Raw genomic sequence first — 15,049 nt, 5'->3', positions numbered from 1 at the left:
ACGTTCCACTGCAACCTTTTTCTTGTCATTTACCAAGTCAGCACTTTTCCACATCACCCATCTGGCATTATAAAACCATTTTGGTTTCTTTTAAATCTCTCAGTCTTTCTTCTAATCCCCATTTTCCATGCACATAAAATATGACCCAAGACTACCTTCATATCTTCTTCATATCTTCAATTTCTTGCCATATCCTCGTCCCTCAAGAAACTGTCCAATGAGCTAGCTTAGCGACACCAGAGGAAGTTCACCACCAGGATGAGCTCAAAACTAGCGCAGCAGAAAGAAATGTCACCTTGGCACCTCATGTCTTATTCATGGCCTTGGAGTGACGAGTGAAGGTCCCGTGGGGGGTCACGCGACCTCACTAGACGCTGCGCCAACACACTTGGCCTCTCTTGTGAGCCTAGCTAGCTAGCTGCTTTTGTTCATTAGCTAGCATTAGCCATTTTGCTTCAGTTTAGTGAGTATTTTCAAGTGTCCAATCTTTTCAGGTGACTTAGTCTATGCCGTATTGTTGCCTGGTTGCCGTAAGCTAAACAGAGAGGTGGCTAATTATTTGGCTAACTCCCAAAACGTATCATATCTCAGGCAAGCGGACATAAAAAGTGACTTTTTAGCTCCGACCTTGACCGGGGAGAGGTGGGAGCAACATTACCAGATGGATGCAATTCCCTTCGGCAGACGCGCTGACGCGTGGAGCTCTTGGGCGGACTCCAGGGTCTGAGCGTTTCATGGAAGCCCGGTTTCCGTGCGGTGTCGGGGCCCGCGGTCGCGGAATCGCTCAACCGCGAGGACGTAGAGACGACTTTGATCGTTGTCGCCTTCACCGCAGAACCCAACGCTAATCGTCAAACGGCATATATCAAGCGGCCGGTGACATCCTTAACAAAACCGGCCTGGGTTTACCCAAGAACGTTTCAGAGTCAGACAAAATCAAATCAAAATGTCAGCCAAGGTTGTTTTGGCATCATTATTTGGCAGGTTTCACACTTGATCCAGTTCTTGATAATCCCAAACAAAGGAACGTAAACTTTTATGGGAGTTGAGGTTTTATTTGGTGCGATTGGAAATGGTTGACGTGAAGGGGCGGGGCTTGGTTCTTAAAATCATCCAAACCACTTTGAGCTGAACTTTCGAGGCCTTCTTAGTGGAAACGGGTCATCAGTAGCATCATTTTCATGACTCGTAGCGCAGGACAGCTTTATGAGCCAGAAGAGAGCCTGCAAGGGGGAGAGAATGCAGCCGACCCACATTTGGGTAAACTATAAAAAGAACCCGAGCGCCGCTAGTGTGGCGATGCGACTAAAAGAGCCAAGAAGGATGGAGATGAAGAAAGAGACAATAAAACGGTTAAGGGAGGGCTCTTTATTTGGTTTCGGACTCCAGCGTCTTAAATGAAAACAGATGGTTCTTCCATCTGGAGTAGTTTCGACTTGAAGTCTTTGACGTGTTGTTTTGACCTGCTGCAACCTGCCAGGACAGGTGGCACCAAAACTGATCAGCTTCAGAATTGGTGGAACGCTTCTGGTTTGGCTCAGGGTTAGAGGTCGGGATTAGGTTTCGGGGGTTTGGGTTATGTTCTAGCGGCTGGTGTTTGCTGTTTAGGATTTTGGTTGTAAGACATTCGGATATTTTTTTGGAACTGTCATGCGCCCAACCGCAGAATGTTCCTTGGGTCGCATCCAAACCCGGCAAAAGAACAATTGTAGCTTCGTTAGCCATCTTGCGAGTCACAAAGCAACATTAGCGTCATCGATGTTTATGGTTGTTTTAGCAGATCAAATTGTTATGCTAATGTAGCTAAATCAAACCAGCAGCTGCTCATTTATCTTTTTTTTTGTGCAGTCAGGTCGTGACCTAGTAAGTTAATATGTCGCCTGTCGGATATAATTGTCGGCACGCTAGCGAACGACATCGCCGTCCGTTCGGAGTTGCGTTACCGACCACTTAAGCGGCGAGAATTTAATATTCGCTCCACTCCCGTCCGCTCAGCCCCAGAGGGAAGTATCGTGTTTCTCATCCGCAGCTGCAAAATACTCGACTGGATCGTCGCGCGCCGAGTTTGTTGTTCTTGCGGCTTTGGGCGCCTGGAAGGCGGATTAGCCAAAACGACGTGACGAAAGATGCGGCGAGGCGACTCGTCGCCGTCTCGAAAGGCGGCAGAGTATAAATGTAAGTCGTTTTCAGCGTTAACTTCATTTCATTGGCTCCTTCTGCTATGCTGTTAGCAAACGAGTCAAGGTTTGGGCCTTGCGGAAAGCTCGCGCGTGTCGGAGATGTTAGCATTGTGAAGGCGCACGTGTTAGCATGCTGGCTGTTAGCATTGTTTAAAACCAACCCAAGCTGTCAAAGGGCCAAAGCAAGCACTGGAGAATTTTTTTGTTTTTCTTTCTGGGGCGATGGGATTAAATGTTTCTTTTTTTTTTCTTTCCGGAGGTCTTAAATGTAACTTTTTTGTTTTTCAGGGGTGCTGGCGGCTTCAAAGGAGGACTGGCATCCATCTTCTTCCGTGTTGATTTCAGCAGCTGAAATCCCAGGAGGCCCGGAGAACTTTCTTGACATTCCAAAGAGCAAAACAAAGGAGCCGGCCGCGATGGATGATCGACGACGAGGACGTCGGACTCGACGAGACCATCCCACCGCGGCTGATTAACACTAATGCGGGTCAAATGTCCTTTTAGGGATCCAAACGACACCACAAAAAGCCATTAAAGCCACTCAAGGAAAAAAAATAGTTATGGGGAGGGGTAAAAAGTCAAAAGATGAAAACCGTAACCTTTGTTTAAAACTGAAACGCTGCATTACAACCCTAACGTGTGTGCCAGCGGTTCCTTTGCTATTCTTGCCGAGGTGACGTTTGATTTTCCTTTTCCTTTTTGTGGAAGTTAACCCACACGACAATCCGATAGCTGCCAGCGTGCACATTTATTCTAATGCGGATAAAAATTATGGTCGATCAACTTATATGGATAAAATATTAGGCTAATTATTCGATATCAACACAGCAAGAACATGCTGATTTCATAAAATGTATTCATGAAAACGTCCGGCCCAATCAGGCCAAGATCAGTGAACTTTCCCGCTGTAAATCTCATCCCCAACAGGGGGCAGCAGAGTAGCTTCATGTGTGGCTTCCTTCTGTAGATCTCATCGCCAACAGAGGGCAGCAGAGTAGCTCCCAACAACCGTGTGTGGCTTATGTTGAGCTCATCGCCAACAGGGGGCAGCAGAGTAGCTCCCCAACAACCGTGACGTCATTGTTAAATAGTGACTTGCTCACCGCAATCGTTTACGGAGTGACTCCTCTTTCCAAAAATAAAGACTCTTGGAGACGCGTCACTTCCGCCGAAAGTGCCGTTTTCTTGGCTGCTCAGTCAGTGAGCAGCCTGTTTGCTTTGCTTCAACAAAAACAAGAAGAAGCTTCACAAAAACAACAATTCCCATTTTGTGCTGACATGTCGCCCAAATGTCCCCACACCGTGCAGTGCTTGTTATAAGCAAGGCCGGAAATGCTTCGTCGTGGCCGCTAGCAGTTGGTTCGCTTGCCCGCTAGCATTCGGGGGACCAGCAGAACCGGAACCACAAACTCCGGGAAGGTAATTTGCTTGCATTTTCCTAGATTTAATTTTTTTTTAAATTTTATTTGATTGATTAAAATGCACATTCCGTTTTGAGTACGTCGGTTACGATCGAGTGTGTGAGCCGCGCGAAGCTACTTCAAATCGGGCCTTTTTTTTTTCTGATTAAATGCAACCAGGTAAGAATAATTTGGATTAAAAAAATTAATCTGTTTGAGTCCACCTGATGTGTCGTTAAAATGTCAGAAGAGCTGTCATATCGTCGGTGAGTGGCACGGAAGAGACTTTGACACCTGAGCGAATACACCTGCCATATGGCAGCTCAACGTCACCGACGAGTCTGACAAAAAAAAATCATTTTTTATCGTGGTTCATGCGCGCCGGGTAAAAAGGTCATGTTAAAATTTTTTTGGTGATGTTGCCAATTAAATGCAAACATGGTCAATTTGTAATTCTCAAACTTGGATTGCCACGTTGAGTTCCTTTTGCACGTCCGTGTTTGCAGGGCAATTATGGCGTCTTTGGAATCCAAATGCCAGAAAACAACCAAAATCGTTAGACAATTTCACAACACAAAAAAAAAAAAAAACAAATAAGGCAATAAATAAAATCATGAGGATGATTGGGCAATGACGGATGTCTGCACTTCCATTTATTTTTTCTTTGTTTCTTTCCTTCTGACAAATATGATTCACAATGTGTCTCTGTAGTGTGGTGCCATCTACTGGCGAAGTGTCAGATTTTTATTTTTTTTCCCCCATTTGTATTGGCAACTGGTATGGCTTTGCCGATACCGATACATTGGCAAAACACCCCAAAACCCGATAGTGGTTCCAGACCATCCCTCGTCAAAATACCAGATTTTTTTTTTTTTGTCGTAGTGACATGTCATGCGTTTTTCTGTCTGTCCCTCCCAGGGCGCCGCCACGGTGGATGGCATGATGAGCAAAGCAGCCACCGTGGAGATCCCCATCAACAGCAACGGCGACATGAGCACGCTAGCGGAGGACGATACCCTGGAGCAGGTACAACCCACCGCCGGCCGACTCGATTGCATATCGGTCGCGGTGAATTCAGATTACCGCGACGACCTGAGTTGAAGTGATGCGTGGCTTCTGCACGCCCTGGACAAACAAGTTCCTTCACCAAATGCGGACACAGACTGCCAGCTAGCAACCGGTCACCATAGCAACAGCAGTTAGGCGCAACGTGGCATTGTGTGTGTGCGCGTGCCCAAAAGTCGGTAGTGTTTTCCGTCATCGCCGTCACGCTCGGTGTGGGTCTTCGGGCGCGGCTTTGGTTTTCTTTCGCATGCTTCTGATTTCCGACATGTTTTTCTTTTTGTCCTCGTCGTTTTTGCTTGTTTGTTTGTGGTGGTCTGTGTGCAGGCGACAAAGCGGCAGTGGCATTTAGATGAGAAGGTAGGAAGCTGCCCAGAGTGGGCGGCCATTTGCATGCGGACAGTGGCCCAAAAAATTGGTCCTGGAAAAACTGTGCTGCCCGCCCACCACTAACACGCCAGTCGCTGTCACCCGAGTGACCTTTCTAATCCGCTACTAACACGGCAATATAAATCAGGTGACCGCAGACACGGGTCACCTGAAGCACTTCCCAAATGGAGAAGGCTTCAAAAGGCGCCAGTGCGACTCGATCCTTCACTTAACCTTCCTAACGCCGTCATCTCGTGAATAGCCGGCTTCCCGTAGAAATCCTGATCTCATCCTTGCCTTCTAACTGGACCCACCAATGCTCCTTCTGTGACCAGGACCTGCAGCAGGTGATGGTATCGGGTCCGAACCTCAACGAGACCAGCATCGTGTCGGGCGGCTACGGCGGCTCGGCTCAAGGCGTCGTCATCCCCACCGGATCCATCAAAGGTAGCAACCGCGTCGGCCGCCCGGCCGCGTCGGCGCTGACGCTCGTGCATCTCAACTGTGTCTCTCAGGCCCGGCCGTGCGCTACAATCCCGACTTTAACAAACGGATCCTGGTCGCAGGTTTTTATGCCGTTTTTTTTTTTTGTTGGCATTGTGGGCTTCCTTCTGTAGAACACAAGCGACCTTTCAGCTCTTGCTTTGCGCGTGGTCCTTCTTGGGAGGTTGCTTCTGTCCTGACAATGTTTGGCTTCCTCCAGCTTGGGCTTGATTTTTCTGCCGCAGGTTCGGGATCGTCCGCGGCGGCGGATGAGGCCGCCCGAGGCGTGGCGGTGGAGAAGCTGGAGAGCGTCAAGAAATGGGGTCTCAACACTTACAAGGTACAAAGATGGAGGCACTTAGAATGGTTCTGCATTTCAGCTGCTTCCAATTTTTTTTTTTTAGTGCACCAAGCAGATGATCTCGGAACGTTTTGGCCGCGGCTTGCGGACGGTGGACCTAGAGCTGGAGGCGCAGATCGAGCTGCTGCGGGACACCAAGCGCAAATACGAGGGCCTGCTGAGACTGGCCCGAGCGCTGACCGATCATTTCTACAACATGGTGCAGACGCAGCAGGCGCTGGGCGACACCTTCGCCGACCTGAGTCAAAAGTCGCCCGAGCTTCGGGTAATGAACATAAACCACACGATAGACGTGGAGAGAGAGGGACCGTTCAGATCCATCCGGTGGTTCCGTAACATCATACCCGTCTTCGCAGGACGAGTTTGGCTACAACGCCGAAACGCAAAAGCTGCTGTGCAAGAACGGCGAGACTCTGCTCGGCGCCATCAACTTCTTTGTGTGCAGCATCAACACGCTGGTCAACAAGACCATGGAGGACACGCTCATGACCATCAAGATGTTTGAAAATGCCAGGTAAGGAGAAAAAAAGATCTGCTCTGTCATCACGCCTCTCTCAAAATTGCGTCTTTGGCGTTCAGGTTGGAATTCGACGCGTACCGCTCCGACCTGGAGGAGCTCAGCTTGGGACCTCGGGACGCGGCGGCCGTGGCCCGCATAGACGCGGCGCAGCAGCAGTACCAAGTCCAGAAAGACAAGTACGAACGACTTCGCTCGGACGTCTGCGTCAAACTCAAGTTCCTGGAGGAGAACAAGGTACCGCAGGCAACGTTGACAACACGGCGTCAACGAGCCCATGGTGATGTGGCTTGTGCTCCTCAGGTGAAGGTCATGCACAAGCAGCTGCTGCTCTTCCACAACGCCATCTCGGCGTACTTCGCCGGCAACCAGCAGCAGCTGCAGCAAACGCTCGAGCACTTCAACATCAAGCTGAAGCCGCCCGGAGCCGACAAGCCGTCCTGGCTGGAGGAGTCGTGAGGAGGAGCTGGAATAGCGAGCGGGCCAGTTCCTTGCTCCTTGCAATCGTACGTTTCGACTCCTCTGCTTCGATGTCGCGGACTGAAAGCCATCGAAGCGCCACCCGGTCGAAACGGAGGCAACGTCTCTCCAATCAATGGCAAATTTTTACTTGAAAAGAAAACTTTTTTCTTCTTCTTCTATTTCATTTTGGGCTCGACTTGGCCAACGTGCAAATTTGTGGACCAAACCACTCCTGTCTTGTATTGTACTTCGCTTTACTCATTTACCTGTTTATGGCGGCGTTAGTTGGCTCTTGGTTGACTACCAAACAATAGACAATTAAACGTGATATATGAAAACACTAAAGGCTTTAACGAAAAATTATTTCTTCCAATAAGTCTGCTTCCTGAATAGTTGTACCATGTGACTCGTCATAAACCGGGTTCCAATTAGCCTAAAATCACCAGATTCCGCCGGGATTACCAAACGACTATTGCAGGTAAGGCATTTAGTAGCAGTAGTAATTACCCACAAGCTCTTTGCAACCGTTTTAAATTGTCCCTTCATGTTCAAATGAAAAACTAATGATGAGCAACAGATGTCTGGAACATGTTTTTTGTATCAATTTTTGATGAGGCACAGTCGGCTTAAACGACTAATTGCATGACTCGTGGACAAAGTGACATGCCATTGTGTCGGAAATCAGAAGTTGTAAAAAAACAACAGATGCTTGAAGAAAATGAATTTTATCACCTCCCACTGATGCAGCAGCTGTTTAATGAAATTTGTTTCATTTAGATGCATTTGCATTAATGCCTTAAAAAGTAAGGCTTGAAGAATACTCTAACTTGTTGGTATAAAAGCAATTGTTTTTTATTTAAATTGATTTTTTTTAGTTTAATTTGATTAGTTTATTTGTTGATTTACCGCTTGTACTTTGTCGGAAAAATTTGGCAAACAGTGGAACATTATTTTATGAATGCTGTGCTGCACCAATGTTGGAAAATTGTGAAAATTTAAGAGATAAAATTCCGACTCTGAAGTCTCAAAGGCAGCCTCAGTTAAGATAGCGTGTTTTAATGGCATTTTATGATGCAATTAACTTATTTTACCACTTGTAAATCACAACTGAATAGCCATTAGCCTCACTCTTAACCCTTTAATTGCAGTCGTTTGACTCCAAGACCAAAAAGTAAAAATTAACTAATACGATTAGTAGTTCAGGAGTGCAATTCATCCATAATGGAATCAATGCTCCTCTCATCAATAACGCTTCACCATGTTCATTCAATAAAGGACAATCAAACTAGCTGTCTCGTCTGCACTACCACTCTCGAGATTAATTTTTTTGTGGGGAAGAGAGGTACTCAGGTTCCCCGTGTAATATGGGTAATTTCGCAAACTACACTTCCGGTTTAAAATAAAAACAAAAGTACATCTCTCAACCATGAACTATGTTTGGAACGAAGGTAAAATGAGGTGAAATATGCTTCTTGAAATGATATTATGTAATTATATTTGTTTGTGATCTCGTTTTTATGCAAAGAAGGATAAAATAAACACTTCAATGGCATAGGGAAATGGCCTCATAATAATGAACTGAATTTGTTTCAGATAATGTTGTTTATCCCTTAAAGCAGTGGGTATGCAAAACAATTTAAATAGTAATAATAGCACGAATAATAATGTCATTTTGAAATTTCTTCATTCACTCAATCACACATTAAAATATTTACATCCAATGGCGTGCGGGACTTTTCCCGATGGGCCGCTCCAATGTGGGGCCGGTGGGGGGGGAATTATTTTAAGTTAAAGTTTTATTAAATTCTAAAGTTTTATTTCAATTTAATTTATTCAATTCATTTTCAATTTCACCATATTTGAACCTACAACACCCCTTTTGCATTGCAGTTCTCTTCTTCCCCGTGTCTTAAGTTGGGAGATACCTTTACAAGTTTAAACCTTCACCCACCACCACCAATTGGTAGGGTCTAATTTAGTTTAGAAGACGCTAGTTGAAGGGAAGACTTCAATATGGGGGGTGGGCCCGGGTCATCATTTATGGGCTACAACCCAATTAAGTTGTATAAATAATTTTAATTCAAGAAAATTTACCACACAAATGTCATAGAACACGTTTTTTGCATCGCAGTTCTCTTTCCAGTCCAATTCAACTTCATACCTGGATGACGGTAGGTGTACGGAAGAGGTGTAGCCAGTGAATTAAACGATGGACAGAAAAAAAGCCAGGTGTGGCTCAAAAAGCTCCGATATAAAAAATAAGTCTTTCTTTTTTTACAGGATGCTGCTGCCAAGTGTGCCAAGCTCACAAATACGTTTTTAAGAAGACCAACCGAAGAGGAAAATGGTAAAGGTTAGGGGCTTAGGGCACAACACGGGCTAATTAGTATGCTAATATCCAGCTTGGTTGCTCTGTTAGTAAATTACATCATAGTAAAAAAAGTATTTATTGTTTTAACTTTTATTAGTTTGTCGCCATCTTGTGGCTTTTTGTTGTAAATAATGGCACCGCTTTAAAACTCGACGTAAAGAAAAAACACGCAACTTGACTCCGGGTTTGTTCACTTTTATTTTGACAGGCCCAACCGGAACCCCGCCGCCTAACAACATAGCCGCCTTGACGACTCGAAGCCAGATTTCTTGTCAGTAAGGTGAGCACGTCCACTTTGAAAGCACTCCAAGAGGCGGAACCGGCAAACCCAAGCCTCCCCCCCCCCCCCTCCGTTAAAGCAGCCCGGCTAGACGACCACCGGTCCGAGTGTCCATGACTCCAAAGACCGATCATTCTATGCAAGAGCCGCGGAGACTTGGAGGGACTCCGGTGACCCCGAAGATGTTCCAAGCCACCCGCTTCCACAGCCCCAAAGTACAACGGGAATAAGCGAGAAAAAACTCGCCGGACTTTTTTTCTTCCCCCCCTGCGAGCCACACCGCGCAAGCCAGCGAACCCTGCCAGGTTTCTTTTCCCTGCAGAAATGCACTTCCACTTCCATCCCCGCGTCATTCCTCCGAAGATGCCCAGGAACTGTGAGTGACAGGTCGGACGCGGCGGTGCGGATTCAGCCGGTGTTCCTTCACCTTCAAGGAACTATATTTTATTTCTCCATCAAAAAGCCAATTTTTATCGTGGAAGACGACATTTTCTATGTGATTGATGATTTTTGGGGTGACGCTTCGGAACTTCCAGAGGGGGTGCGCGAACGTTCTCTTTTGGCCGGGAGAGGACGCGCATCGGCGGGACTCCGTTTGGTGACCCCCCCTCCCGCTCAGAGACCCATCCATTGATTCATCTGAGAACGATTCACTGATTCTGGGATTAAAAACATCCATCCACCTGCTGGGAATTGTACCATGTCAAGTGCACGGGATTGCACACGGACGCTCCTCGTCTACATGGTGGTGGAGGCGCTTTCATGTGGTGAGTACCCCTCCCTTCCAGTTCTACTTCCTTCCAGTGGGGTTCACAATTGTGTTGCATAGAGGAGCGATAGTGCCAAATTTGTGCAACTGCAGAGGTAGCTGCTGCTCCTCTGGAAGATGGATACACTTGCCTGTGCTGTGCCACTTATTTAAAGCAAATACGGCGGACAAACAATTGTATCATTGTCACAAGATCCCTGTTTTGATTTATTCACTGCGTCTTGGTCTTATACAAGAGATAATCCGAGTAGTCTGTCCCACATAAACCGCAAAGATCATCTTTAAGCGTAAATCGAAACAATTCCTTCCTCATGCCAGAGCGGAGATGACGAATGGTTTGGCTTTTTGGCACAATGGTTTGCGAAGATCATGTCTTGAACATCAAGATTGGATTAGGCAGAAGGTATTCGAAAGGGGGTGGGTTTGAAGTACGAAGATTGGTAAGAGGTTTGGGAACTGTTGGAATTGCTGAAGGTAAAACGGAGATGGGGGTCAAGAGGTAGAGACAGTTGGCGAAATTGCTATTGGTAATATTTCGGAATGAACGGTTCGCTTCAGCAACGGGTGCAAAAGTCATAGACACGAATGACAACGCATGGTAAAATCCGTGCTGCGCAATCTTTTATTAGGTATCGGCGGCTGGTATCGGCAGTCTCAAGGAGTACTCGATACCTTAAAATAAGGCTGAATGTTTTGTCAGCTTTACAGTCAACTTCAATTAGCGTGACAAATAGCTTCAGCCAGCCAAAAAAAAAAACAAAAAAAAGAGATTTTGAATAGTTTTGGGATAAAAACCCTTGCAGCTGTTTTGTAGGCTAGCTTTTCTTTAGCAAGTCACATCGCCTGGGATGCGCATTCCAGCTCTGGCAGGCCAGCAATTTTGGAGCACCTGAGCCGCCGCGGCCCCCCCCTGCCTCGACGGTCGCCTCTCCCCGTATAATTGGCCGCACTTTGCATTTTACGTATCGCCTGCGCGGCGGGCTCTCGTTCAGGCATGGCTTCACAATCGCTCCTCTGTCTCACTCATTTTCTTGCTTCAATTTCATTACCGCACAAAAAAAAAAAACGCCTACGTGGGCAGTAAAAAAAAAACAACACTCTCCTCAACAGCCTCTAGTCTTGCTACCTACACACACACGCACACACAGAGGCCGATCAGGCCTTCGTGGTCAGCGTTGTTAGCGTCACCTTCTTGGACAACGCCGCCGCCGCTGTCAGAAACAATCCTCGTCAAGCTTTGGCTTGTGTCCAACAGCCTACGAGTTTCTTCCGAGGGTCCGCACCTCGTAGTTTGATGTTCACAAGCGCTAATTTACGCTTTGAGCACACACTGATGCTGTAAAAAGTACTTTTGAAACAATCTTTCTGACAGACATGACAATTGGCTAATGGCAATCTGCCACAGTATAGCGCCAACTACTGCCAAGGAGGACTTACTCCCCCTCTGGTATCGGTAGCTGGTATCGGAAGCTTCTAGAAGTCATGATACCAGTGTGTGCTACTGAGTGACTTTTAGAGGTTCATACCTTCTCTTCCCTCGTCTCACGACTGAGCCAGACATGAAATGACGCTTGTTCGACTGGGCAAATTTGTATCTGTGAGACATCCAAGCTACGACTTCGGCGAGACTCAAAGGACAGCGGCCCCTTTCCCGCACGCACGTCAATTGTGTCCATTTTGATGTATTGTGTGAGGTTCTCAAATTGTTCATTCAGTTCCTCTATGTGACACAAAAAATATTTGCACATAATTAAGTTTTTTATTATTTTACATCATGCTTATGTCAAGAACCCCCCCAACCTCATTTTAGCGCATTGACAGAAGAAAATTACTCTTTTAGTCAAACAATTCTCCGAAATCCAATCACAGACTGACTTAATATCCAAGCCATGACTCACTAGAGCTGTTTTAGCGACAATGTTGTCACCATGACGACTTATTCTTAGCAGTCAATTTGCTCTTGACTCAAATGGTTGACACTTTTGTTTTGAAATGCAATCATGCAATCACTTGTCCTTTTTTTAAGCCTCCTTCAAGGACACTTGTGTCATCTTCCCCACTTTTTTTCCTCCCTGGGTTGTTCCGCCGATTTAATGGCCGTATGTCTAATTGCGCCGTTCTTGCGCCATGACAAGTCTCATACATCAGCGGATTGAATAAGTTATCACTCCTGGCACACATGTGTGGTAAAGGTTAAACTGAAGGTGGCCCTCTTTCTGATACCTCCAAACGTACTGGGCGGAATACAAATTTGAACAGAGCCGACGTCGCTTGACATTTTGTCCCTGACGACGTCGGGAGCGCACACCGGCAGTCTCGCACTTCAGCTGTCTGGAATTCCTCCGCCTATCGAGGCCCATTTGGAATTCATATTCCTCCAGTGGTTAGTTGAAGTGTTGTAATTAGCCAAAAATGGCCGACTTCAAACCAAAATGGCCGACTTCCTGTTCACTTATGAGCATGGGTCTTTTCTTTATGCTGGACAATTTTGAAATGACGTTGGAGGTAAATGTTTTTTTTAAATTAACTTTTGATCCTGCCTGGAATTCAATGTAACATTTCTACTTGAACCCAAAATGACTTTGCCGGTTGGGTTAAATGGAAAAACATGTTGCACTTTTAGAAAATTGACTATACAGATGTTGAAAATGGGTCAGTTTGACTCACAACCTAGCAGTAGCGTAGCAGCGACGACCTGTTTTCCAGTAGCTGGTAGTTCTGTCTTCTGGAGGGAGGAAGATGACACAGATTCGTTGTACTTGCGAGCCTTGTCGCTGAAAATTAAGAAAAAGATTGCGGGGGTAAAAAAAAAATGTCATGCTGAACCGCGGTACGAGATGTAAAATTATCTGATGCCGGCAGCAAATGTCACGGGGGGGAAAAAAAAATCTCTCCCCTGAAGCTATAGCTTGCTTGCGAAATATATATTTAAATTACACACACACACACGAAAACACATGCTTTGCCGAGGGGAACGCACAAAAGTGACAGGTGCGACGACAACAAATGTCAGAAACGCTGCGCGGGCTCAAAAGAAGCAGAGGCTTTTTTTTTGGCAAGGTTGTCGCAGATGCTAACGGGGGCGTGTTTTCCCTGACAACAAATTGAAGGGAGGAATAAAAGAAAAATCATCTTCCATTGGCCAGGTGTTTAAATGTTTGAGTCCACTGCCATGCGTGTAATGAAGCGCTGCCGCCACAAGGGAAAAAAACTGCTGTGGCTAAATTGAAAGACTGACTATACCTGATTATTAATTAACGAAGCAAATAAAAAGTTGATATTAACGCAAACAATACTATGTAGCCAATCGGTGAGCTGGATTAAAGAAATACCCATGGTCAGGGCAGCAAAAACCAAATTTCGGAATTTTGACAACTGTTTGAAATTCTAAAAACAAACCAAATATTGTTTCCTTCAAGTAAGCGACCGATGACTCGCGTATTGCGTAGGATAGCGAAGAATTTGCGTACTTTGAAATGTATTTTTGTTTGCGCGCTTGCGGGCTACTACCCACCACCGCCATCAAATAAAAATACACATCCAAAAATGCCTGAAGCTAGCCTAAATTGGGTGGGCGGTTAAAAAGTATTCTTCGCATAATGAGGCAGGCGACGCTCGAACACTGGCGGCTTACAAAGCTCAAAGCTTCTCTCAAGCTATAATTAAATATCCATTTACAAAATCGGCGCAACGCTCGGAGGTGTTCATTTCAAAAGTGTCGCTGTTTAACCTCTTTTTTTATATCGTCGGCGACCAAACAACGTAAATGTCGCCGCAGATGTAATTAGCCAATATTCACAGGAAGGACGGCGGCGCTTTGAAATGTTGCGCCTCTTTAGTAAATGCGCTTTAGTCCGGATCGGGAAAGCTACGCAGCGCTTGACCTTCGCTCCTTTTAGTGTGTCGGCCAACGGTCAAGCGGGATTTTTCCAATGCTAAAAGGCCGCGCTTCGGAAAATACGCCCGTCGTGACCGACATTCAAAGATAGTGTTCCTCAAAAACGTGGCTGAGGGTTTATTCCTAAAAGTAAAAAAAAAAAAAAAAAAAACTCGTCATGCAATCAAGTGTATGATTTGATTTAGTCAGAGTTCACATTTTTCTCTTGGGACAATATTTTCTAGCTTCTTCTATTTGAGTATTCAGCAGTTGTAGAACACCAAAATCATCGGTTTCTGACCAACAAGTGGAGAAAATGAACTGTGACTTTGAGGCTAAAATATTGCGCTTTTGAAAAACCTCAAATATATCAAAATAACAGTACTGAGGAAGGCCATTTGGTGGTAAACCAATCATTTATTGATTGACAAAGAAATGCTGACTAAGCGATAGGACCCGTGGCTGAAATCGAAGAGTTTGGCCATTTTGCTTTGCAATCAGCCATTTTGAAAGGAACTACTCCCGATGACCCTCCATTAGCGAAAAGTGTCTGAAAGGACACAAAGTGCTCCTTTCTCTACCTGTAAAGTTTCTGTCAGCAAGCTTTTGCCGGCGTGCCTGAAACGTTGACAAAATGGAGCCCTTTGGTGACAACTCGAGTGACACCCCACTCCATTTTACGCCCATTTTCGCTACAGACACACTTAGACTTTTGACGCAATTATGACGCTTGAGGCTTTCACGTTTTGTTCAACCGGAAAAAACAGATCTTTCAATATTGAAAGCTAGACAACATACATACGTATTGTGAAAGATCTAATGCTGCCACCTGCTGGCCGTACTTATTTTTCTACTTTCCCAGCTTAGCAAACGAACCGTCTGTTTCTCGTTCTAATCGTGAAGTTTTGTCCAAATTGC

General features: G+C 45.7%; 2 protein-coding genes across 7 annotated transcripts in view; both read left to right on the top strand.

Moving 5' to 3' along the window:
* Positions 1–3,022: 3,022 nt before the first annotated feature.
* arfip2b (ADP-ribosylation factor interacting protein 2b) lies at positions 3,023–7,179 on the top strand. 6 transcript variants are annotated; one of them, XM_049742878.2, is made up of 10 exons: positions 3,032–3,600; positions 4,503–4,606; positions 4,970–5,002; positions 5,347–5,458; positions 5,527–5,577; positions 5,740–5,834; positions 5,899–6,120; positions 6,212–6,369; positions 6,435–6,609; positions 6,676–7,179. In XM_049742878.2, the coding sequence occupies exons 2-10, from the start codon at positions 4,520–4,522 to the stop codon at positions 6,829–6,831; spliced, it is 1,089 nt and encodes a 362-aa protein (XP_049598835.1). In that variant the 5' UTR covers positions 3,032–3,600; positions 4,503–4,519; the 3' UTR covers positions 6,832–7,179. The 6 variants fall into 6 exon arrangements, with proteins under 6 accessions (XP_049598833.1, XP_049598831.1, XP_049598835.1 ...); XM_049742877.2 differs by having other exon boundaries at positions 3,035–3,599; positions 4,499–4,606; XM_049742879.2 differs by lacking the exon at positions 5,527–5,577 and having other exon boundaries at positions 3,040–3,599; positions 4,499–4,606.
* A 1,668-nt stretch (positions 7,180–8,847) lies between these two features.
* The window catches only part of tmem132e (transmembrane protein 132E), a 95,009-nt gene continuing 88,807 nt past the window's right edge, over positions 8,848–15,049 (top strand). Inside the window, exons 1-4 of the mRNA XM_049741742.2 lie at positions 8,848–9,005; positions 9,115–9,181; positions 9,414–9,485; positions 9,568–10,252. Of these exons, the coding sequence (XP_049597699.1) occupies positions 10,186–10,252 (67 nt within the window). The 5' untranslated portion in view covers positions 8,848–9,005; positions 9,115–9,181; positions 9,414–9,485; positions 9,568–10,185. The remainder of the gene's footprint in view (positions 9,006–9,114; positions 9,182–9,413; positions 9,486–9,567; positions 10,253–15,049) is intronic.

The sequence above is a fragment of the Syngnathus scovelli genome, chromosome 15 (assembly GCF_024217435.2).
Source record: "Syngnathus scovelli strain Florida chromosome 15, RoL_Ssco_1.2, whole genome shotgun sequence".
In the NCBI taxonomy this organism is placed as follows: domain Eukaryota; kingdom Metazoa; phylum Chordata; class Actinopteri; order Syngnathiformes; family Syngnathidae; genus Syngnathus; species Syngnathus scovelli.
This window is presented reverse-complemented; position numbering and strand designations above follow the sequence as displayed.

Coding starts and splice junctions, on each gene's coding strand:
- arfip2b (XM_049742876.2), top strand. CDS start 4,520: ATGATGAGCAAAGCAGCCACCGTGGAGATCCCCATCAACAGCAACGGC. Junction 4,607..5,346: donor AGGACGATACCCTGGAGCAG/GTACAACCCACC, acceptor TTCTGTGACCAG/GACCTGCAGCAGGTGATGGT. Junction 6,121..6,211: donor AAAAGTCGCCCGAGCTTCGG/GTAATGAACATA, acceptor CCGTCTTCGCAG/GACGAGTTTGGCTACAACGC.